The sequence below is a fragment of the Podarcis gaigeae genome (assembly GCF_964106915.1).
Source record: "Podarcis gaigeae genome assembly, chromosome: 16".
Classification (NCBI taxonomy): Eukaryota; Metazoa; Chordata; class Lepidosauria; order Squamata; family Lacertidae; genus Podarcis; species Podarcis gaigeae.
The window spans coordinates 23,510,780-23,535,936 of NC_139693.1; the positions used below are offsets into that span (position 1 = coordinate 23,510,780).

A 25,157-nucleotide genomic window follows, 5' to 3' on the forward strand; every position below is an offset into this window, starting at 1 on the left:
AGATGTTGTTGGATCACAACTCCTGTCATTCCTGACTATTGCCTATGTTGGCTGAGGCTGATGGGAGCCCACAGTCCAATAATATCTAAAAGGCCACAGCTTCCCCCATCCATAGTCTACACTGGCTGGCTACCTTTCCTGACCCTACCTAGAGATGCTAAGAATCAAACCTGAGACTCTTCCAATGAAAAGAAAAAGAAGATTCTAGTCCTCGTGATTCTAAATAAATGGTAAATAGTAACCTAGTAACCTGACTTCTGCCATTAGACTGCTGCTGCGTTTAGCTCAGTGTTTTGGCCAGCTTGTGAAACACAAATGGGACTACAATCCCAAAAGCAAAACAAACATTTAAAACAATATACAACAAAGTTTAAAATGCGATAGGCGTATAAACACATAAAAACTTTAAGATAAACTTCTGTAATGACCCAGAGTCACCCGTGGATCCGAGTTTGGGAATTTTCTTAACAAACTAGTTTGAATAGGGGGATGGTCTGCGCCTACAGATCTGTGTGCAGAATCTGGCGACCATCCGGGTCGTCTTGTGATCTTTGCCTAACAGGAGAAGATCAAATTTTTGCTTTTCTGGAAGGTCAGCAAACCTCACCAGCAGGGGGTCAATGGTATCTCTACGTGCCTCATCGTAAAAAGGACATTTAAAAAATATGTGTTCAGAGCTTCCTATATCCCCCAATGGGCAGGCAAAAGGTCTCTGGACATATGGGGCTTTTTTAAAGGATCCTTCCAAGACCAGCGAGGGCAGAGCCGAGCTTTGCTCAGTGTTTTATTGCTTCCTTAGTTACTTATCCTTGGTATTTTATTCCAATTCAAATTGCAGAACAATAAAATGCAAAATGAGAAAGGGAGTCAGTGGTGGCATAGTGGTTAAGAGTGCTGCACTAAGACCTGGGAGACCATGGTTCAAATCCCTGGCTCAGCCATGAAGCCCATTGGGTGAACTTGGGCCATTCCCTTTCAGACTAATCTACCTCGCAGGGTTGCTGTGAGGATAAGGTGGGGAGGAAGAGAACCATGCACACCGCCTTGAGCTTCTTGGAGGGAAGGTGGGGATTTAAATATAAAAATGCAATTAAAAACCAATGTGACTATTTAGTGCAATGGATGTGCTATCTTCAGCCAACTCCCATCGGCCGCAACATCGCATGGCTGTGCTGGCTGGGGTAGTTGAGATTTGTAGTCCAGAACATCTGTAGGGCATCATGCTGATGTAGATGGACTGGCAGCAGTTCTCCAATACACAATAAACACATGAGTGGGTTGGAAATTAGCTGTCTCTATAAGGCAGACCGATCCTTGAAGGGTTAGCTCAGAAAAAACTCTGGGTGAAAACGGGGAAAGGAGACAAACCCTCCTTTATACACAGCTCTTGAATGGGGATCAGCGGGAGGAGTTGGGAGGAAAAACAATGGAGGCCCTGAGCACAGTGTTTGACCACAGAGCTTGCAGTTTCCCCAGCGCTCCAAGAGACCAATTTTCCAAGCAGAATCTGCCAGCTATTCAGACAAAGCCAGGCCTCTGCTGCTGCTGTTGCAGCAACAATGGCGGGCTTGTTCCCAGCCTTTCATGCAAGAGAAAGAGTCACTCACAAAACCATTGAGAAGCTTGCTGCTACTATCCACTTTCTCTCTCTCCACACCCACCCACCTTGAGATTAAGTCTCATTTTATATATATATATATATATATATATATATATATATATGCAGGTTTTGGTGTCCTCGGGTGTCTTCCCGTGTAAAAGTTGGGGTGTCTAGGCGACGTTTCGACGAGGTCTCACTCGTCATCTTCAGGCTGGTGCTTTCGGCTTCTTGTTACTGGAACAGAGCGGGATCTCAATGTTTGAGTTCCTATAAATACTGTAGAGGGGGTGTGGTGTCTAGCCTCCAATGTTCTGGGCAGAGAGGAAGTTCCCAGGCTAGTGTGCCTTTTCTTCTTTTGTTCCTTAATTACTTGAGAGATACCTTGAGTGATTTCTTGAGTGATATCCTGAGTACCACTTAGGTGGGTCATTAGGTGTGGATTAGTTGCTAAAGTCTTTGTGTCTTGACCTCTTGAACTTTGTGAAGAGTTTTCCTGAGAAGATGGCTGTATTGCACTTAGTTGTGCTTTGGCTTGGCTTCGTGTATAGGGGCGAGCTGTGGTTTTGTGGCTTGTGTCAGCCAGATCTGTGTAGGGATTGCAGGGGGGTGCAGCATCCGGAGGTGCCACCATGGACTGGCTATTGGATGGTGTCAGTAATTCATCTGTGGAGAGGGTCTGGGTTTGGGTCTGGTGTGGTTGATTGGTGTTGGCGTTCTGTGTGCCTCTGGATCTGGTGTCAGTTTTTGTGGGGAGGGCTAATTTCCAGATGTCTGGCAAGCGGGATGTGTCGTCACGCTTGTTCATGTTGTGAGGGTGTTTCTCTATCTCGATGGCTTCCATGATTATTCTCTTGTGGTGATGTTCCGTGTTAAAGAGCAATTTGGAATCTGCAAAATTAATTTCGTGTCCTGTTTCTTTCATGTGTTGGAAAAGAGAGGAAGTTTTTTCTTCTTTTTTGACAAGAATGCCGTCAAAAAAGAAGAAAAAACTTCCTCTCTTTTCCAACACATGAAAGAAACAGGACACGAAATTAATTTTGCAGATTCCAAATTGCTCTTTAACACGGAACATCACCACAAGAGAATAATCATGGAAGCCATCGAGATAGAGAAACACCCTCACAACATGAACAAGCGTGACGACACATCCCGCTTGCCAGACATCTGGAAATTAGCCCTCCCCACAAAAACTGACACCAGATCCAGAGGCACACAGAACGCCAACACCAATCAACCACACCAGACCCAAACCCAGACCCTCTCCACAGATGAATTACTGACACCATCCAATAGCCAGTCCATGGTGGCACCTCCGGATGCTGCACCCCCCTGCAATCCCTACACAGATCTGGCTGACACAAGCCACAAAACCACAGCTCGCCCCTATACACGAAGCCAAGCCAAAGCACAACTAAGTGCAATACAGCCATCTTCTCAGGAAAACTCTTCACAAAGTTCAAGAGGTCAAGACACAAAGACTTTAGCAACTAATCCACACCTAATGACCCACCTAAGTGGTACTCAGGATATCACTCAAGAAATCACTCAAGGTATCTCTCAAGTAATTAAGGAACAAAAGAAGAAAAGGCACACTAGCCTGGGAACTTCCTCTCTGCCCAGAACATTGGAGGCTAGACACCACACCCCCTCTACAGTATTTATAGGAACTCAAACATTGAGATCCCGCTCTGTTCCAGTAACAAGAAGCCGAAAGCACCAGCCTGAAGATGACGAGTGAGACCTCGTCGAAACGTCGCCTAGACACCCCAACTTTTACACGGGAAGACACCCGAGGACACCAAAACCTGCATTCCTGTACCCGTGAAAATCTACGAAAGCATATATATATATATATATATACATATATATATATATATATATATATATATATATATATATATACACACACACACACACACACCCAGAAGCCTGTTGCTACTATCCATTCCCTTCCCTTCCCTTCCCTTCCCTTCCTTTCCTTCCATCCATCCATCCATCCTTCCTTCCTTCTTTCTTTCTTTCTCTCTCTCTCTCTCTCTCTCTCTCTCTCTCTTCCCCCCAACACCCTGAGATTAAGAGTCTCATGCGCTCTCTCTCTCTATATATAAATAGGGCCATATAGCTCAGTACTGTCTACACTGACTGGCAGTGGCTCTCCAGGGTTTCAGGCAGGGCATCTCTTCCAGCCCTTACCTGGAGATGCCTTTGGGGACTGAACCAGGGACCTTCTGCATGCCAAGCAGCATCATACAGCTGGGCTGAGACTGGTGGGAGTTGCATCCCATAACATCTGGAGGGCATCAGGCTCATGCAGATGGGCTGGCACCAGCTCTCTAGGTCTGCAGTGCGATTTGTGCCTTTCCAGCCCCCCAGAGCCATCATCTGTTTCATCTCCTGCACACCAGCATTTCACGCAGCCCGGGGCCCCTTTGGCTTGGAAGGATGCCTGGCTGCTCAGCAGAGAGGCTGCCACAATGCAACTCTTGCATCCTCCTTCAGACTTACCAGCTTATTCACACGCAGCTTTGAAGAGTTGAACTTGAAGACGTCAATCTTTTTGTCCAGAGGCTTTATCGTAAACTGCAAGGGAGGAAGAAGTTGTCAAAGAGTGGAGTGAAAATGAAATCAAGGTAGAGGGGTGCGCCCTGATAGCTGAGCCCAGTCTTGTGCGCATCGGAAAGGAGCGCCAGAATCTCTCTTATACCAAGTTAGAGCAGTGGTCCATCCAGCCCAGTACTGCCAACACTGACTGGCAGCAGCTCTCCTGAGTTTCAAGCAGGGAGCCTTTTCCCCAAGCCTACCTATCACTGAACTTGGAAGAACCCTTCGCATGTAAAGCACATGCTCTAGGCACTGAGCTATGGGTCAGAACCCCGGTCCGTGCTGAGTCAGAACCTTGGATCTGTCTAGCTCAACACTGTTTACTCTGCCTAGCAGGGTTTCAGGCAAGGGACATTCCCATCCCTAGGAAGAGATAGCTGGGACCTTCTGTGGGAAAGGCTCCACCCTCTGAGCTACAGCCTTTCTTTTTAAAGGTGAATGCACCTTGAAGTTTTACTTTCCGGCTAGCTGCCAACACAGAATCAGACAAAAGACAATCACTCCCTCGGGTTGGGGAAGTTCAGTGTTCTCCAGCCATTTTCACACCCCACAAACTTAGATCCCACAGCAAAGCCAGTAAGCAAAGGAGAAGAGCGATGGAGGACAAATCAAACAAATGCCTAGAATCCAGCCAGTAGCCACTGCAGCAAAATTTGTGGCAGCCAATTTGAGAGATCCGTTCCTTCATCCTCCCCTCTCTCAGAATACCCAGGTAAAGTGGAAATCAAGGCATTCTTTGCTCACAGGCTGCACTGAATAAAAAGTCTTATTTCTCAGTGCATAGAGAGAGGGAGAAAGAGTGCCAGCCTGTCTCTTTTCTTAGCAAAGAAGCGTGTTGGGTTGTTTCTGTCAGGAGCTCGTCCTACACTCGAGTAGGACCCTGGCAGAGACACATGCCCGACTGGCATGTTCTCTCCCTCCTGGTCGATCGTTCAGGAGCTTCAAAAGCTTTCTTCAGCCCGAACATCACAGCAACCGATGCCAACTGCCACCAGCACACTTAGGGATCCGCAGAGTCTTTGCAGCTTGAGCAACAGACTTCAGCAACTCAGCATTTTGGCTAATCTACTTTATTTACATATAAACCCACACAGAGCACTGCAGCATGGCTCCCTCTCTCTCTAGCATCAGACAGCAAAGAAGAAAGAACAAAGGACAATAGTCCCACTTCACGGAACACAGTAACACAAACATCCGTCACTTCCCACTCTGTGGAGTCAAAACATACATAATCATGTGATAGACAAAAATCCCATGACTGCAATCAAGGAGCAGGAATTCTAACAGTTTTGCCAGGTGAGTCGCCAGCCTGCCTAGAATGGGAAGCAGAGCTGCAGTGCTGTGTAGTGGTTAGAGTGTTGGACTAGAACTTGGGAGACCAGGATTCAAATGCCAACTCGGCCGTAAAGGTCACAGTGTGACCCTGGGCCAGTGGCTGCTTCTGAGCCTAGCCTACCTCGCAGGGTCATTGTGGGGATTAAATGGGGGACAGGGGTGAACCAGAAACACCACCTTGAGCTCCTTTGGGGGGGAAGGTGGGATTTAAACACAATCAATAAACAAAACAAATAATAGGACGAAACAGCAGCACGGAGCCTCAGATCTCAACTCTGGCAGGGGGAGAAAAATCCCTGAGGATTTGCTGCCAGCCACGAGGACCATTGCAGTCCCAGACGTGCGCTTGATAATAGACACACTAGATTAAACACCTCTGATGTTTCGGTACAGCTGTCCTGCGCCACTATTAAGCCCCGCTTACTATCGTGTCACATCTCGCTTGCGGCCGTCTTATTACGAGGATTATTGACGTGATAAAAGATGACAGATCCTTCCCTCGAGGGGCGGCTCTATTACAGGCTATTATGTTCCAGGCCCAGCAGACGAGGTCCTGGGCCTCTCAATTCCTGGTGGAATACTGTACACAGTTATGGGATGGAGGGGGGGGGGCTTAACTGATAAAACTTGTGTATAGCCAGAAAAGCGAGAGGGGGAAAGGATCTCGCAAGAATGCTAACTGTAATAGGATTATGCATCCAAAACTGTAATTTTTTTAAAAGAGCACATCATAAACTAATTGCTTCAAGCTTCAGCAATAATAACTGAAGTAGAACGCCTTAAGCTCTTGGCCCTCACCAGATAATGTTTAAATGTTATCAATCCTCCTTTTCCTGCCTGCCTCCCACCAAAAAAGAAAAAGCCGCTGCTAATTTCGTCTGCATTGCACTGTTTGCATCAGTCTTAAAAGAAAGAAAACTGCAGTCAACGTTTTCCAGGACAGGGGAGCGAGGAACCGCTGTACCAATTAAAACCGGTGACTGTTTTTAAAGAACTGCAGAGTCCAGGAGGTTAAAGGATTCTCTGCAATCCTGCTATATAGCCAGCATGGTGCAAGTCAGATGCTGTTGGACTACAACTCCCATCATCCCTGCCTCCTGGCCATATTGTCCAGGGTTGGGAGGCAAGGTGCAGCCACTCTGGCCATCCCTGTGCCAGACAGACCACAGTCAAAAGGGCATTGTTGTTATTATTATTATTATTATTATTATTATTATTATTATTATTATTACTAATTGAACTTATATACACTGTATGTAGCTAAAGGTAAAGGACCCCTGGATGGTTAAGTCCAGTCAAAGGTGACTATGGGGTTGCGGTGCTCATCTTGCTTTCAGGCCGAGGGAGCCGGCATTTGTCCACAAACAGCTTTACAGGTCATGGGGCCAGCATGACTAAACCGATTCTAGCACAACAGGACACTGTGACAGAAACCAGAGCACACAGAATCACCATTTACCTTCCCACCGCAGCGGTACCTATTTATCTACTTGCACTGGCTTGCTTTCAAACTACTAGGTTGGCAGGAGCTGAGACAGAGCAACAGGAGCTCACCCCATCGCAAGGATTCGAACCGCTGACCTTCCAATCGGCAAGCCCAAGAGGCTCAGTGGTTTAGACCACAGTGCCACCCGTGTACACTGTACATTTAATGTACTCTTTTAGTGCTTTAACAGCTGTTTGTTTGTTGTCTTTACATTCCACCTTTCTCCCTGCAAGGAGCTCAAGGTGGCAGACGTGGCTCTCCCCCTCCTCATTTAACCCCCACAGCAACCCTGAGAGGCAGGCTAGGCTCAGAGATTGTGATAGGCCCAAGCTTCACATGGCCAAGTAGGGATTCGAACCTTGGTCTTCCAGGTGCTTGTCTGACCCTCTAACCACTTCCACTGCATGCCTTGCCCTAAAGTATCCTGGGAACCGGCAGCAGGAAGGAATAGGTGCATGAGGCCGCTTTCTCAATTCAGCACTTGGACAGAGACACGGGGAGGGGGGGACAAGAGGAGTGTGCCTTACCTCCTTATCGCTGTAAGAGACGTTCCGAATCTCATTCCACGGAAATGAAATTTTGGGGGTCAGCCTGTTTTCCATATCATATATGTGCAGGCCCAAGGCATCCACGCCCAGCAGCAGCTCTGTTCCTTTCTTATTCTAAAGGGGAGAGAACATTGGATGTTTTTTAAGCAGAGCTTGCATAGCCATCTGTCATGGATCCTTTTTTTTTTTTAGATTCCTGCATTGCAAGGGGTTGGACTAGATGACCGTCGGGGTCCCTTCCAACTCTATAATTCTACATTGTCTCCATTTGAAATGGCTCAAAGAATCTGACACATGAATCCCACCTAAGTCTATCCAACAATTCTACGATTTGTTGCTGTTTAGTCGTGTCCGACTCTTTGTGACCCCATGGACCAGAGCATGCCAGGCACTCCTGTCTTCCACTGCCTCCTGCAGTTTGGTTAAACTCATGTTAGTAGCTTTGAGAACACTGTCCAGCCATCTCGTCCTCTGTCGTCCCCTTCTCCTTGTGCCCTCCATCTTTCCCAACATCAGGGTCTTTTCCAGGGAGTCTTCTCCCCTCATGAGGTGGCCAAAGTATCGGAGCCTCAGCTTCAGGATCTGTCCTTCCAGTGAGCACTCAGGGCTGATTTCCTTAAGAATGGATAGGTTTGATCTTCTTGCAGTTCATGCAGTCTCCTCCAGAACCATAATTCAAAAGCATCAATTCTTTGGCGATCAGCCTTCTTTATGGTCCAGCTCTCACTTCCATACATCACTACTGGGAAAACCATAGCTTTAATTATACGAACCTTTGTTGGCAAGGTGATGTCTCTGCTTTTTAAGATGCTGTCTAGGTTTGTCATTGCCTTTCTCCCAAAGAGCAGGCGTCTTTTAATTTCGTAACTGCTGTCACCATCTGCAATGATCATGGAGCCCAGGAAAGTAAAATTTCTCACTGCCTCCATTTCTTTCCCTTCTATTTGCCAGGAGGCAAATTCTACGGTAGGGCTTGCCAATGCAGCACCCGTGAGTGCACATGCACACACAGAGGCTTTCCCTTGTGCTTACAGGTTTCCCCTGGTGAAGTTGTCTCCACCCAAAAAAATATTTAGGAGCATAGGAAGCTGCCTTATGCTGATCCAACCATTGGTCCGTCTGACTCAGTATTGCCTTCACTGCCTGGCCGTGGCCCTTCAGGGTTCCAGGTAGGAAATCTCTCCTAGATCTTCCAGGAAATGCCAGGCATTGAACCTGGGACTTTCTGCATGCAAAGCAGACGCTCTACCACTGAGCTTCAGCCCTTCGCTTTACACACACACAAAGCTGCCTTATATGAATTCAGAGCCTTGCTATAAGGCACCTTATGGACTTTTGCACAAAAATGTAAAACGAAGCTGGTTCGGAGACTGGAAAAAGGTTGGTCTATAGAAAGCAGAAGAGTTGGGTGCTATTATGAAGCAAGGGTTTTGCAGAAGTCTATAAAGCTGATACACAAAGAATCAGAAATATTTTCTTTTCTTCCTTTTAGTTTTATGCTTGGTATTTGATGTGAAGTCAGAGCCTTGCTCCATCAAGCTCCATATTGTCTACACTGACTGGCAGCAGCTCTCCATGGTTTCAGACAGACAGGGAAAATGCCCAGCCCTAACTGGAGACTCTGGTGATTGAACCTGGGACCTTCTGAAGGCAAAGCGATGCTCTTCCATCAAACTACATCTCTTCCCTGAATTAAGGTTGAAAAAAGCGAATGGAATAAGTTATGGTGTGTGTGTGTTGCTCACGATAGTGTATATTCCATTTGCAAATGTGCCCACAAATCCAAAAAGCTTTGTTCTACAGGATCAACCTGGCCAAAGAGGGAGGGCAGGAGGAGGCAGAGCTAGAGCACTCAGGCTTCCCGAGGCAGAATGAGCTGCAGCAGCAGTGACTCATTCATCCCCCTGGGGAAGCCTCTCAGCGGCCCTTTCCTGGTTGCAGGTAAGGCTACGGCAGGAAAGCTGCCAGTACGTCAAAGGTTCTGCATCAAACTCTCCTCTGCATTACGGAAGGAAGCTTTAGCAAAGCCAGAGTCTGCTGACCAGAGTCCTTCTGCACAACTGGTTCCCCTCTTCTTTTGTTCAAGGGCCTCCTGCCCTCAATCCGCCCCCCCCCAAAAAAAGTGCAACGCAAAACTTGGGACTTTTACCCGGATCGCAAAGTAGTTCACGCCGTACATCTCAAGGTCCTGGGCAATCTTCAGGTACTCCATTTCAGCTTCATCCCTGTAAATGTGAACAGTGGGGCAGACGGTTTAGAGCTGCAAAAGCCTGACAGAAACGGGACCTTATGGAATATGCAGGGGACTGGGAGAGAACAAAGGAATAAGACGGGTTCTTAGCTTCACAGAGATATTACATAGCGTGCTCAAGATGGTCTCAAGGTATTACACAAACACAAGCGCACACACAGACTAGAGGCTGTGCTGCCGCTCACTTTGCTTGCTAACTCCGCCTGGCAACAACACCCCTCTGGCCAACCTTAATCCTCCCTTGCACCTCACCTAAACCACCTTCTTGGGGGGGGGGGAAACCACCTCCATTTGCAGCTACTTGCCTGCCTTTCTCCTTCCTCCATTGCCCCAGCAGCTCTGAGAAGTCTATTGTCACACCATAGTGCACATCACCACCTATCAGTGGCCAAGCAAACTGCTACATGATGACAACCTTCCCTTTTTATTATATGTAAGAGATATAAGCAAAAAAAAATCCACAGCAAATCCCTTCCTGCAGGTTTACTGCATCCTAATTTCTGTTAAAATGGATGTTCAGCAAAGGAAATATTTTTATTTTTCCCCTTCCCGAACACCCTAAATTTCAGGGGCATAGTTGATCACCCTTAGTGAAAAGAAAGAGTTGCCCACTGCTGTGTTGTAGGCTGCAAGTAATGGTTGGTGCTACTGATACTCAAAGGGCAGAAGGCAGAGGTACCAAAAGTAGGCAGAACCAGAGCCAATGAGATGCAGGGCCACCCCATGGGCTGGTTGCAAATAAGAAGGGAGGCGGGTGGGGAACTGTCCCATTTGCCCTATTGGGTCAGCCTTCACTATTATGGAGGGAAAGGAGCAGAACAAAATAAGGGTAACCAGGAGGCTACCCGTTTTCTAAGCTTGTCTTAGAGACGTCTAAATGTTATAGGACTTCCACAAGGATCCCTTCTCTAGGTCACAAGCATAAGTTACTTGTCCATTATTCCCTGATCATTATCCCCTATGCTTTCTGCCATCCTTAAAACAAAGGACATGAGATTCTGCTTTCAGGGCAGGCTGCACATCAACTCTTAAGATTTTTCAGAATCCTACAAATTTTCAAATTTCCAGCTCTCATGGTTATGAATATAAAAACTTTGGTTGGTATGCCAGCTACTATTTATTTCATAAAATTTATATACCACTTGATTGGAACCCCTCAAAGTGCTATGAAAAGGACACTGAGAATGCAAAGACTCACCTGGCTCTGCCTCGATGTTGGCCATACCAAGCTGTTATTCTTTCTTCCCACATTTCCGGGGTCATCTGGTATAAGTTTATCACCTGAAGAGTGAGACACAAAGCAATCTTCAAATATCTGAAGGGCTGTCACATGGAAGATGGAGCAAGCTTGTTTTCTGCTGCTCGCCAGGGCTGGACCCAAACCAATGGATTCAAATTACAAGAAAGGTGATTCCAATTAAACATTGGGAAGAACTTTCTGAGGTTAAAGAGCTGGTTAAACAGTGCAGTGGAATACCTAGGAAGGTCGTGAACTCTCCTTCAAGGTTTTTAAGCAGAGGTTGGATGGCCATCTGGCAGGGAGTCTTTAACAATGTTTGCAGGTGTTTGGACTGGGAGTCCCAATTCTGCAATTCTAGGATTCTAGGATCTATAAAGTAGCTTAGCTCAGTGGAGCCCCACCTACCTGCAGTTGTGTCTCAGAAATGGACAGTGCAGGCTAATGGTCAAAGTTGGACCATGTTTGAAATGCCACATCCTGCAGGATGGCTCATCAAGTGGTACTATATTGTCTTTGAGCCACTGTTGCCCAATATAAGTAACTGAAGCAGACAGACAGAGGCATGGACAAGGCGCCTTACAGTGGTGCCCCGCAAGACGAACGCCTCGCAAGACGGAAAACCCGCTAGACGAAAGGGTTTTCCGTTTTGGAGGTGCTTCGCAAAACGAATTTCCCTATGGGGTTGCTTCGCAAAAGTCTTGCGAGTCCCTGCAGGTTTTTTTCGCTTCCCCCCCCCCTTTTCCTAAGCCTCTAAGCCGCTTAACAGCTGATCGCTAGAAGCCGCTAGACCGCTGTAGCGCTAATCCGCTAAACTGTCAATGGGCTTGCTTCACAAGACGAAAAAACCGCTAGACGAAGAGAATCACGGAACGGATTCTTTTCGTCTTGCGAGGCACCACTGTACTTGCCTTTCCCAACCAAAGTATGCATCTTTGCATCTCAACAAAGTAGGGAAACAAACCATTTCCTGTTCACCAAATGGCAGTTCATTACAATTACATTATTAGCCCAGGCAGACAGACAATTAGGCTTCTTCAAGCCCTAAAGCAGTCGACCCTCCAAATGCTTTTGGGACCACAGCTTCCATCAGCTGTAGCAGGCTTCCTCAAACTCAGCCCTACAACTCCCATGATCCCTAGCTAGCAGGACCAGTGGACAGGGATGATGGGAATTGTAGTCTCAAAACATCTGGAGAGCAGAGTTTGAGGAAACCTGAGCTGTAGGGATCTGCCTTATATAGAGCCAGGGCCTTTGTATATCTAGCTCAGTACTGTTTATACTGGCTGGCAGAAGCTCAGATAGGAAGTCTTCTCGAAACCCTACTTAGAAATGCTGGGGATAAAACCTGAAACCGCCTGCATGCAAGGCAGATGTTCTGCCCCTGAGCTACAGCCCTTCCCCATCCAAGAGCCTTTGTGAAGACCAAAATAATGGTCATTATCTTCAGCAGAGCTGGAGAGCCCAATCTGGAAAATGTGTTTGGGGAAAAGGCAATTCTAATGTTCTGCTATCATTTAAGAGCCATCCCATGTCCAAGAAAGCCAGCAAGCTGCCTTATGCCGAAGCAGACCAACTCATCCCTCTAGCTCGGCAAACACTGATCGGCAGCAGGTCTCTGGGGATTCAGGCCCAACATTCTGCGCTCTAAGATCTGAGGCCTCTCCGCCTTTGCCCATGTCCGACTGAGCAAGACAGAGCCTTACCCGCTTTGGAAGCAACTCTTCTTGGGCCAAGAAGCCACGCTTGTGAACAGTGGGGTCGTAGTCACCGTACTAGAGGGGGGAAAACACAAAACAGGGATGTGTAGTGTTAAAACAGGGGGGTACTTATCCAGCCCTGGCACACAAAGAGACAGAGACAGGCCCTGGTGCATGAAGAGATCTATTGTTAGGGAAAGGTCAAGGTCCCAATTCCCAAACTCATCCACTGAATGCAACAGAGGTGCATCCAGCACTCTCATTATACAGCTTCCGGACAATGCTGAAGATGCACCTCTTTACCCTGTTTTTGAAAAAAAATCATTTATGTATTATTATTATTATATGCATTTACCACCTTTATTTTCCAGTGTACATTGTTCTCCTCCGCACCCCCCGTTTCATCCTCACAACAACCCTGCGAGGTAGGTTAGGCTAAGGGATGATGACCAGCCCAAGATGAGCTTCATGACTGAGTTTCCTGGTCTCCCAGGTCACAGTCCAACACTAACCATTACACCACACCAGTAACAATTAAATTGTCAATTTAGGTGCATATTTTTTAGGACCCCTCTTATGTTTATGATGGTAAATTGCTTTCAACTTTTTTTTTTAATGCTGTATTTTAACATCGTAATCCGCATTGGGACTTTAGGGTGAAGAGCATTTAACAGGCCAGAAAATGATCTTCTGTTTATTGTAAAGTTTTCTTTATTTAATCGCCATCAGACCAGAAGACAATTCTCTCCTCTGTTAAAGAAGGCATAGTTCAATCCAACTATGGACTTTGACTGTGGTGGGGTCAATGCAGCTTCCCACCCCCCACCTCCAAGCCTGTGTTGGCTAAAGCTTCTTGCCTCATCCCAACCCCACAAAACCTTAAAATCAGAATCTCGCTTTTTAATTTTCGAAGAATTATTCTCTGAGCATCCCAGAGGCACAGTCTCACACACTGCTGTACAAAACCGAGGGCATTTCAAAGCACACAAGTTTTCTGTACTCTCGTCAGCATATATTAATATTGTGTTTTTCATTTATTTCTCATGCAGAAGAGGAAACAACAACTTTTTTTTTTAAAAAAGAGGATTTTTACAAGCTTTCAAGAAGAAGAGGAAGGGGGAAGATATGTTAAATGTTTTTTCCCCATAGGAGATGTCCTGCTGATGGCCTGTGCCATTCGCCCACAGATATTGATTTTAAATCTTTTGTTTTGTTTTCCCACCCCCTGGGGCCAGATGGCTAGTTGAGGATGGGCGATCAATAACAGCAGCGGGTACTGCAAATAGCGAAAAATATACACATATTAGGGAAATGCACTCTATGCAGGAGCCAACCATGCCACCGTCAGGAGAATGAAGAATAATAACACTATTTTTGCAAGAGATCATACACATTCAGCGAATCACTGCAGGCCAAGTTTGAGAAATGACAATGCGATCAAAAGATGAACAGGTACAGAACAGTGAACCCCACCCCAACTTGTGGGCAACCTTTCAGTGGCAGGCAGGGCTAAAAGTAAAACATGTGGAGAGTAATGGATGCACACTTATGTTAGTAGGCAATGTTGCATGTTTCTATACACTAACACAAATGCACACTGCACACATCTCTCCATCCAGAGAGGGAAGAGGCATTGCTGCAGTTAAAGGACATGAAGGGATAGCTCAGCTGGTTAGAGCATGGAGCCGATAACACCAAGGTTGCAGGTTTGATCCTCATATGGGACAGCTACGTATTCCTGCATTGAAGGGGGTTGGACTAGATGAGTCCCTTCCAACTATGATTCTATGATTCTATGTTCCATATGAGTTCCTTGCAACTCTATGATTCTATGTTCCATATGAGTCCCTTCCAACTCTGTGATTCTATGTTCTATATGAGTCCCTTGCAACTCTATGATTCTATAATTCTATGTTCCATATGTGTCTCTTCCAACTCTATGATCCTATGTTCCATATGGGCAAAAGCACTTGGGAGGAGGAGCAGAGCTAGAGTCCCAAGCAGCCCCTACAGAGAGGCCTGCAGGGCTGCATTTGGCCCACAGGCCTGAGGCTGCCCACCCCTGGTGCAGCTGCAAACTACAGAGTGTGCACAAACTTAAGCACATCCGTGCATGTCCAAGGAAGCTGGAAGATTCGGGACAGGTAAAAGAAAGGACTCCTTCCTGCACCACAGGGTTAACCTATGGAACTCATTCCCACAGGAAGCAGTGATGACCGTCATCTTGGATGGCTTTAAAAGAGGTCTGCACAAATTTCTGGAGGAGAAAGCTCTTGATGGCTGCTAGCCAGTTGCTGGAAGCCACAGGAAGAGAGACTTAGTGCTCATATTTTGCTTGTGGGTTTCCCATGGGGGCATCTGATTGGCCACTATGAAAACAGGATGCTAGACTAGATGGGCTATGGACCTGATACAGCAGTCTTTTCCTATGTTCTTAATATATGCATTTTTGTGCAACCTTCCCCCTAATAGATGTGTTTTGTACACCATTTTTGGGTTGGAGAACTGTATCACGAGATTGGGAGGGTTGCGAATCTTGAAGGCTCACCTGTCATTTTGGAATGTGCAAATTTAGATAAGCATGCACTAAATTGCATATCAAACCGAATTTCTCGCCCACCCCTAGTTCTGACCAAGCTGCTCTCCTGAAGTCTTCCACATCAATGCCAGTTCCAGGAGATTCTGCAACTGTTGACTTTATGCCGTTTTCTATAGCTTTCAGGGCGCAGATCTTCCACACAACAGAAGCAAAATAGGATTCTGTAGCTATTATATGGGAACAAAAGTCTGACAACTATTTTGGCAGTACAGAGCAGAGGAAAATAAATTGGGCTGGGGCAACCTTCTCAAAGGTTTGAGTGGGGCGGAACCGCTCAGGGGAAAACGCACAATGACTATCGCCAAGCAGTAATCTCAACATGTTTTCTTTTACAAAAAGTCTGAGGAAAGCTTTTGTGTGTGTGTAAATAGGGCTATTTTGTGTGAAGGAATCGTTTTTTGTTTCTGGACCCTGCCTATTCTGAACTTTACTAAGTATATATACACACACAGTACATATACAAAATTGTTATTATTACACTAAATCTATGGTGACCAGGAATAAAATGGATACACACCCACATACACCCCAACCATTTTTATTCAGATTTTTATTTTTACTTTTACAAAAAGAAGTTGAAGATTGCAGTGTGAAGGAAAAGATACTTTAAATGCCTGCCTATAATTGGTTAGAATGGGGGGGGGGGGTAAACACCTTGTAAATTTCTTTTTTTTTTAAATAATAATATTTATTAAGATTTTACAAATAGAAGTTTAAAAACACAAACACATAAACAGACAAAAAACAAAAACAAAATTTAAAAAGCAAAATTAAAAAGAAAAAATCACTCTTTCAAATATTGTAAAAGGTAAAGGTAAAGGTACCCCTGCCCGTACGGGCCAGTCTTGACAGACTCTGGGGTTGTGCGCCCATCTCACTTAAGAGGCCAGGGGCCAGCGCTGTCCGGAGGCACTTCCGGGTCACGTGGCCAGCGTGACATCGCTGCTCTGGCGAGCCAGAGCCGCACACGGAAACGCCGTTTACCTTCCCGCTGGTAAGCGGTCCCTATTTATCTACTTGCACCCGGAGGTGCTTTCGAACTGCTAGGTTGGCAGGCGCTGGGACCGAGCAGCGGGAGCGCACCCCACCGCAGGGATTCGAACCGCCGACCTTTCAATCGGCAAGTCCTAGGCGCTGAGGCTTTAACCCACAGCGCCACCTGCGTCCCTTCCAAATATTGTACCACTTATTAACTTATTTTCATGACTTCCTCACACCTCCCTTTTTTGTATTCCATTTATAGGTTTGTTCAGCAAATTCATACCCTCTTATTTTACCCTTAGTTATTTTCCTCACTTATTGTAACTTCTAATCATATTGCTAGAGCCACTTCGTTTCATTCCAACGTCATTCACATTCAAAAAATTTACAATATTTCTGTAAGTAAATTTTAAATTTCTTCCAATCTTCTTCCACCGACTCTTCTCCCTGATTTCGGATTCTGCCAGTCATTTCCACCATCTCCATGTACTCCATTACTTGCATCTGCCATTCTTCCGGAGTGGGTAGGTCTTGTGTCTTCCAATGCTAAACACCTTGTAAATTTCTTAATATGCAATGCATTTTTATCTTACCAATAAAGGAAAAGGTAAAGGGACCCCTGACCATTAGGTCCAGTCGTGGCCGACTCTGGGGTTGCGGCGCTCATTTCGCTTTATTGGCCGAGGGAGCCGGCGTACAGCTTCCGGGTCATGTGGCCAGCATGACTAAGCAGCTTCTGGCGAACCAGAACAGTGCACGAAAACGCCGTTTACCTTCCCGCCAGAGCGGTACCTATTTATCTACTTGCACTTTGATGTGCTTTCGAACTGCTAGGTTGGCAGGAGCAGGGACCAAGCAACGGGAGCTCACCCCGTCATGGGAATTCGAACCGCCGACCTTCTGATCGGCAAGTCCTAGGCTCTGTGGATTAACCCACAGCGCCACCTGTGTCCCTCACCAATAAAGGAAACACCCTCATAATTTCCCTGGATTTTTAACAGATTCTAAACCAGCGAAAAGCAGGGACAGAAAATCAGTCAAGATAAGATGCAACAGGGAAGACCAAGAAATTGGAAAACTGAAAGACAGAGAATGGAAAATCTTTAATATGGCAATTTGTCCCCAATGGACAGAGCAAGTACTGGCAACGAAGCAAATGTGGAAGATGATTTTGTAGAGCAGTGGCTTGGGCTCATACCAGGGTCAAGACCTAGTGAAACTGGGGCCTCAACGCCAGCATCGCAATAACTTTCCTGTAGAGGTCTGATATGCTGCAGTGAAACAGTGCACTGCTCTTCAGATTCCCCCTATTAAGAATAATGATACCAAAGGTAGAATTGCATACGAAACCAAATATAAGCCAGTATTTGTGTAGTGGCTGGAGTGCTGGCCTGAGACCTGGGAGACCAGGGTTCAAATCCTCACACAGCCATGAAGCTCACTGGGGGACTTTGAGACCATCACTGTCTCTTAGCCTAACTTATCTTGTGGGGTTGTTGTAAAGATAAAACAGGGAGGAGGAGAGCTCTGTATGCTGCCTTGAGCACCTTGGAGGAAAGGTGTAAATGTAACAAGGAAAAAGGCCTCTATGTATTGTGGATATTTTTAACACGCTATTTTTATACAGTCATACCTCGGGTTACAGATGCTTCAGGTTGCATTTTTTTGGGTTACAGACCCGCTGAAACCCGGAAGTACCAGAACGGGTTACTTCCGGGTTTCGGCGGTTGCCCATGCGCAGAAGCACTAAATCGCGCTTTGCGCATGCGCAAAAGCGCCGAATTCCAACCCGTGCATGCGTAGATGCGGGGCTCCGGGTTGCAAGCATGCCTCCCACACAGATCACGTTCGCAACCTGAGCATCCACTGTGCATGATAAATAAAAAGTTTTAAAAAGCTTTCATCCATGTAAGCAAGATTTAGATGGGCAGCTGGAGAGGGCAGCCAAGCTGCCTGCCAAAAGCTCTTTTACCTAAATTGGGCCACTAAACAGCACCAAAATTATTACTCATGAGGGTTCATACGATCCATCATTTTGAGCCGATACCTTTCAAACAGCGAGAAGCCCGATGAAACTGTCAATTTGGAAATTAGGAACTCAAGCCAGATGCTCCCATAGAACATGCAGAAGGAATTCAGTACAAAGGGGCACGTAACAGCCGCCCCCTGAACGGGTGTTCCAAGAGAAGGCCATTTACAAGTAATATATCTAGATATAGATATATATGTACCGGAAATATTTTGATTCCATTTTGGCCCGCCGATGAAAGAGCTGCCAGCGTCCTGCCATCATTCACTTATAAAGCCAGGACGTGATTTCATACAGTAATTAACCCCGGTATGCAAAGAATGTCCTCAACATCCACGAGGAAAGTCAGAGGGGAGGAGAGCCCTGCATGGCGGTTTTTTAAGCAAGACAAATGATCAAATAAAGCGAAGGCAGGAAGTCAGGAGTCCTTCTCAATCAGCCTCTATTTAAAAGTTTTGAGCAAGGATGGGGGGGGCAGGACGACACACGCTACAGAGCTTGACAATCAGCATCAACAAGCTGCCCACACACATCCTCAAGGCGGCAAAAGGCGTTCGGTGCGAAAAAAGAGGGGCTTCAAGGCGGAAGCGCCAAATTTGGAGCCGGCACAGATGCGAAAGGAAATGCCCCATCAGCATCTGACTCAGACTCCAATTTATGCAGGAAACTTTGTAAGGGAACATCCAGGGAGGCGCTGGGCACCTGACAGCTCCCCACTGGTTTTGGTAGGAGCAGAGATATTTGGGGGGAACCCAACCACCAAGAGAAGGGTGTGGTCCAAAGCATTTATGTCCAAGGAAAATGGATTTACAGTTCCGGGCAGTCGAAAATACTAAAAATTATGGGGAGGGCTCTTAACAGATTCATCAGTGCAACTCCAGGGTCCATCACAGATTGATTATGGGGCTAGGTGGATTTGAATCAGTATGTTTATTATTGCTTCTATAATCTCTATGCCACCTTTCAGTATAAGACACCTGATGGAGCATGCAATCAGCCATCATCATAAAATTGCAATCAATCCATTCATCAATCGAAGCACAGAAACAGCGGGCACAAAAATCGATGAAATTCGGCACAGCTAGGAAAACATGTTGCAATGCGTAAGAACGTAAGAACCACCAGATGGATCAAGCCAAAAGCCCATCTAGTCCAGCCTCCTGTTCTCACAGTGGCTAACCAGATGTTTGTGGGAAACCTGCAAGCAGGACCTGAGTGCAAGAGCAACTCTCCCCACCTGCAGTTTCTAGCGAATGGTATTTAGAAGCATGATTGCCTCCCACTAACAGAGGCAGAGCATAGCCATCGTGGCCAGTAGCCCTTAAAAGCCTTCATGAATTTGCCAGTTCTCTTTTAACGTCATCTAGGTTGGTGGCCTCTTATGGGAGCGAGGCAAGTAGAAAATGTCTTTGCTCAGCGCAGTGGTGCTAAATGGCACTACCATTTAGATCATGGTTAGGCGAATTAAGGCCCGGGGGCCAGATCCGGCCCAATTGCCTTCTAAATCCGGCCTACGAACAGTCCAAGAATCAGCATGTTTTTACATGAGTAGACTATGTCCTTTTATTTAAAATGCATCTCTGGGTTATTTGTGGGGCCTGCCTGGTGAGTAAAATGTGTGCTTTTATTTAAAATGCATTTCTGGGTTATTTGTGGGGCATAGGAATTCGTTCATTCCCCCCCCCATTCAAAATATAAATCTGGCCCTCCACAAGGTATGAGGGACAGTGGGCCGGCCGCCTGCTGAAAAAGTTTGCTGACCCCTGATTTAGATCCACATTGGGTGACCTTGAACCAGTCCCTATCTCTCAACCTGACCCACCTCAGTCATCGTGCAGCGTAAAATAAGGAGGGTTAGAAAAACAAACCCACTTCCTCAATAAGCCCCTTGGCAAAGAATGCAAATGACTAAAAAAAAGACAGTTTCTCCTTCCTGCTTCCATCCAAACTCAGTGCATGGTGGCCCTTTTGGATAAAAGTGTAAGGACCTTTATTTTAAAAACAAAAAGGGTGCAGACCAGAGAAGATGGCAACGCTCACTTAACCAGCAGCAGACGATGACACAGTTGAGCTCCCCTGACCTCTGCGTCATGGGCCAGGGGTCAGCTTCGCCTGCTGAACAGCAGCCTGAAGGGGGAGAAGGTGGAAGGACTCCACCTGCAGCTGATCAGCCTTCACAGAGAGAAGGCACTGATGAGAACCAGCTGGCTTTGGCCTTCATAAACAGAGGACACAGCAGCAGCCAGGTGCTACAAACAATTCCTGTAGTTCCTGGCCCTTCCTTGCTTCTTCCTGCTGGATCCTTGGCTCCCTGATCTGGACTTCCTGACTTATGGCCTGGACCCATGACTCTGTGATCATCTGGACTACATGACCTTTGGACTGTCGGCCTTCGTATGGGGATTCTGCTCTCAAGAAAGTGTTCCTTGGAGACTCCTGGCCACTGCTTGCTCAGCAACGAAATTCAGACAGGGCTACAATACTCTGATCGGTTCTGTTGCTGTTGCTTTCCTGGGAGTGGAGGAACACCAGCAAGGTCAGCACAGTGCAAAGGCACTAGCAGATCCAATCTAGTGTTCCTGCCAGTGCATTTGCAACACACCAGCAGTAGGAGTAACAATGCAACTGACCAAAAGTGGTAGTAGAGTTTTGCTTTCAAACTGGATATTCTATAGTCCTAGCAAACCTTATTTTGACATCTTTAAGAGGGACATTTTTAAGAGGTAGACTTCTAACACTGAGCAGCCCCTCCTTGTATTTCTCAGACACATTAAGAGAGAGACACCTTCCTTCACGAATCCCCAGAAAAGGCACCTTCACAGCAGCTTTGCAATAATTCAAGTTTAACTGACTGGAGAAAAGTCAAAACCATTTTTTAAAACAATAATAATAATCTTTAAATCAGCTGACAGCCTTACTTATGAGTTCAGAGCACGGTTAACAAATAGCTCGGGAGTGATTTACCCAAAGCGAGCCAAGATGAGGGATTGGTGATTCAAATTTAGGAAAGGGGGTGGGTGGCTGTGAAAATGAAGGATAGCATACATTCTTCAAGATATGTTGGCTTGCGTAACCTTGCAAACTTTTAGGAGAAAAAAAGCACACACAGAGAGCGCTTTTCAATTAAACGAGATATTTAAAAGTGTCACGAAAACGGTTCTTCTTGAAGGAACACTGATTCATGTTTGTGTTTTTACTTGTAGATTGTCTTTCTATCACGCAAACATCTGGGTTCACTTGCACCAAATAAATTTGTTCACATTTATATTCAAGATACCAAAACATTATTAGTTTCAGAAATAACAAATAGAGGAAGGGGGGAGGAGGAGCAGCGCTGAAAGGAGCTGCAATACTACAAAATCCAAGGGGCCGTAACAAGCAGAGTCACTTATGACGATGACTCACACTTTTAGGAAAAGGAATTGGCCCATTTATTGCTTTGAGAAAAGGGCATTTATTGGGCCTTTTTTTATATAAAAAAAGCCACATTTTTAAAACACCTGCCCATGAGCACAATGGCATGAATGTAAAACAGCTGAGGTGGTTAACCTCCAGTTTTGGGGGAGCTAATTTGGGGAAGCTAATCATGTTGACTGGGGCTGATGGGAATTTTGGTTGGGGGAAGGCTGTGCTACACCTTTTGAAAGAGGGAGCAGCAAAAGTAAGCAGGGAGTCTTTGGGGAGGGCATGCAGGGTGGGGACACCTGCCAGAGTGCCAGGTCTACAATTTATCCCCTAAAAGGCAAAGGTCTGCACCACTGGCACCAGCAGAGGTGTGACAAAGTAGAGAAAGTATTTCTTCCTTTTGTGCCCCATTCAGGCTTCTGCGGAAAGACGCGTCTCCTTGCCTGCTCCAGGAAGAGGAAGGAGAAAATGGCAGCGGCTTCCAAGACAACGTTGATACACCATAGCCAGCCACATCATGTACATGTTTTAGCAGGAACATAAAAGAGGAATCTGGCCTTGATGTCAACATGGCATGGGGGAAAGCGGGGGGGGGGGAGGGGAGAGATGTGCCACAGACCTGCAGCCCATGTCTGGTCATTCCTTATGTTAATGACCAGGTCTCACTTATTAGAAGAAGCAGGGTGGTGGCCACCCACCTAGAATCTTCCAAGTGCCCCTATTTTCTAGGGACAGCCCCGGATTTACAGAAGCCGTCTTGCTTCCTGATTTGATCCTGGAATGTCCTGCTTTTCCTTAGACAGGGGTGAGCAAACTTTTTCAGCAGGGGGCTGGTCCACTGTCCCTCAGACCTTGTGGAGGGCTGGACTATATTTTTTTTTGTGGGGGGGATGATTGAATTCCTATGCCCCACAAATAACCCAGAGATGCATTTTAAATAAAAGCACACATTCTACTCATGTAAAAACAAGCTGATTCCCGGACCGTCTGTGGGCCGGATTTAGAAGGCGATTGGGTCGGATCCGGCCCCCAGGCCTTAGTTTGCCTACCCATGCCTTAAAGGTAAAGGGTAAAGGGACCCCTGACCATTAGGTCCAGTCGTGGCCGACTCTGGGGTTGCAGCGCTCATCTCGCTTTATTGGCCGAGGGAGCCGGCGTACAGCTTCTGGGTCATGTGGCCAGCATGACTAAGCCGCTTCTGGTGAACCAGAGCAGCACACGGAAACGCCGTTTACCTTCCCGACAGAGCGGTACCTATTTATCTACTTGCACTTTGACGTGCGTTCAAAAGCACCCATGCCTTAGGATGTCTCTATTTTCACTGGGGAAATGTTGGAGTCCTGCGACCCCCAAGCCAAGGAGATAAGTAACTTTACAACCTTTAGAAGACATCTGAAGGCAGCTCTGTACTGTGGTACCTCAGGTTACATACGCTTCAGGTTACACACGCTTCAGGTTACAGACTCCGCTAACCCAGAAATAGTGCTTCAGGTTAAGAACTTTGCTTCAGGATGAGAACAGAAATCGGGCTCCGGCGGCGTGGCAGCAGCTGGAGGCCCCATTAGCTAAAGTGGTGCTTCAGGTTAAGAACAGTTTCAGGTTAAGTACGGACCTCCAGAACGAATTAAGTACTTAACCTGAGGTACCACTGTACAGGGAAGTTTTTAAATGTTTAATGTTGGAAGCCACCCAGATTGGCTGGGGCAACCCAGTCAGATTTACAGTAAATTTATTGCTGTTATTACTGTGGAATAGGACGTTCCTATTTTCATCAGAGAAACACTGGAGGCTGTGCCCACCTTTTCTAAGAAGGGAAATGCAGGATCCGCCACACAGGGTGTGGTTTTGCCACCCCTCTAACCTGCCGCCCGGGCACATGATCCCTCTCGTGACACCCACATACCCCCAATCTGCATCTGGCCGCTGGTGAGAGGGTTAGTCACCACCGACAAGCAGATTTACAGAACCACCCTGCCTGCAGTTTCTCAAAAAGATGTGCATGACAACATTATATTTCCAGCCACAAGGCCAACAGATGAAATAAACGAGCAAGAGCTCCTTTACGGGAAGAAGAAATGTTATACAACCGTGTGCTGAGGAGAAAACACACAAAGGAATAACGATTTTGGAGCTCAACAGGTAGAAGACGGCGAAGTCTGCTCCAGAGAGCTACTTTTCTGCCAATTAGAGGTGTTCTACGCACCCCCTGCTTGAGAACATGATGCACAGGCAGCAAAAGGAGACTATGAACGCTCACCCGTGTGGTCTAATAGCAGGACGGTGCACAGGGGCTCAATACATCGCAGTCTTTTGTAAACACTTATTAAGAGACTCATCTTCCTCTGCGGGTCAGTCCCCTAAATGAAACGACTATTATTATTATTTTGGCTAAGGAAAAGGTAAGATGCATTAGTCACCAATCGTTGGAGCCGCAAAGAATACAGCATCAACAATAAGCATTTATCAATATTTTTGTCTCAAGCATCGCCTTTCTACACAACTGTTACCCCCACAAGCAGTGTTCTTTTCCTCTCGTTTTTTAAATGAAATGACACAAGAGGCGGCAGGCGGGTGGGGAAGCAGTATAATCAGTGAACATAGTAAGCTATGAAGGTTTGCTAGGTGGGGGCGATGCATGAATCTGCCCCCCCCCCCACACACCACTGAAGTTGAAGATGTGGAGAAGCCATTGATGGAGACTGCAACAAAGCCCTGAGATGCCACACATCTCATCTTCGACATAATGAGGTATCTGACCACATTGCCAAGGCGAGTGCTGGCCCTTCGGCAAAACGAGGCCTGCTGTATGGGCAGGATTCCTTCTTTACCCAGTAGGTAAATCTCCATCTCCCCACAAGTTCCAAAGAGTTCAGAAGCCCGTTTCACTGAAACTCAAGAGCAGGGCTTTCAGCGGTGAAACGGCATCCCTGTCGGGATACAACAGGCACCTGCTATCGGCACTTTTCTGGCAACAAGTAGAGAGTTGTTGTTTTCCGACAGGCTTTCCCAGCTGGATAAATAGGCCTCTGCTATGAGTACCTACCTTTTACACTTATCTGCTGTCATTTCCTAAGATTTTTTTAAAAAACTGTTTTTATTGCATTTTGGACACTGCCTTGAGACATGTGGGTGGAAGGCGATAAATGATGGTGGCAATACAGGAGATGAGAACTCTGAGGTTTCTTCAACAAAGCATCAAAATGAGACCAAGGAGCTGCACCTATATTGCTAGCCCCGCCCACAGCTGGCCTGGGCTCCACCCATTGCCCGTAACAATTTAGGGTCACTTAACCACGTTATACGCCCCCCTAGAACAATTCAGTCTGTGGAACTGGTACTGTTACAGGTACCACATGATACATGTTCCCCATTGGTAGGAAACTGA

At 46.4% G+C, this 25,157-nt stretch overlaps 1 protein-coding gene across 17 annotated transcripts in view; it reads right to left on the reverse strand.

Moving 5' to 3' along the window:
- NF2 (NF2, moesin-ezrin-radixin like (MERLIN) tumor suppressor) overlaps positions 1-25,157 on the reverse strand; it is a 102,270-nt gene that overhangs the window by 47,348 nt on the left and 29,765 nt on the right. For all 17 annotated transcript variants that reach the window (XR_014559054.1, XR_014559055.1, XR_014559056.1 and 14 more), the window contains 5 exons: positions 12,765-12,833; positions 11,020-11,102; positions 9,720-9,795; positions 7,550-7,684; positions 4,106-4,180 (listed from right to left, as the gene is read on the reverse strand). Coding sequence is in view for 7 of the 17 variants with exons in the window: in XM_083717312.1 (XP_083573438.1) it covers positions 4,106-4,180; positions 7,550-7,684; positions 9,720-9,795; positions 11,020-11,102; positions 12,765-12,833 (438 nt within the window). In the remaining 10 variants the exon portion in view is untranslated. The remainder of the gene's footprint in view (positions 1-4,105; positions 4,181-7,549; positions 7,685-9,719; positions 9,796-11,019; positions 11,103-12,764; positions 12,834-25,157) is intronic.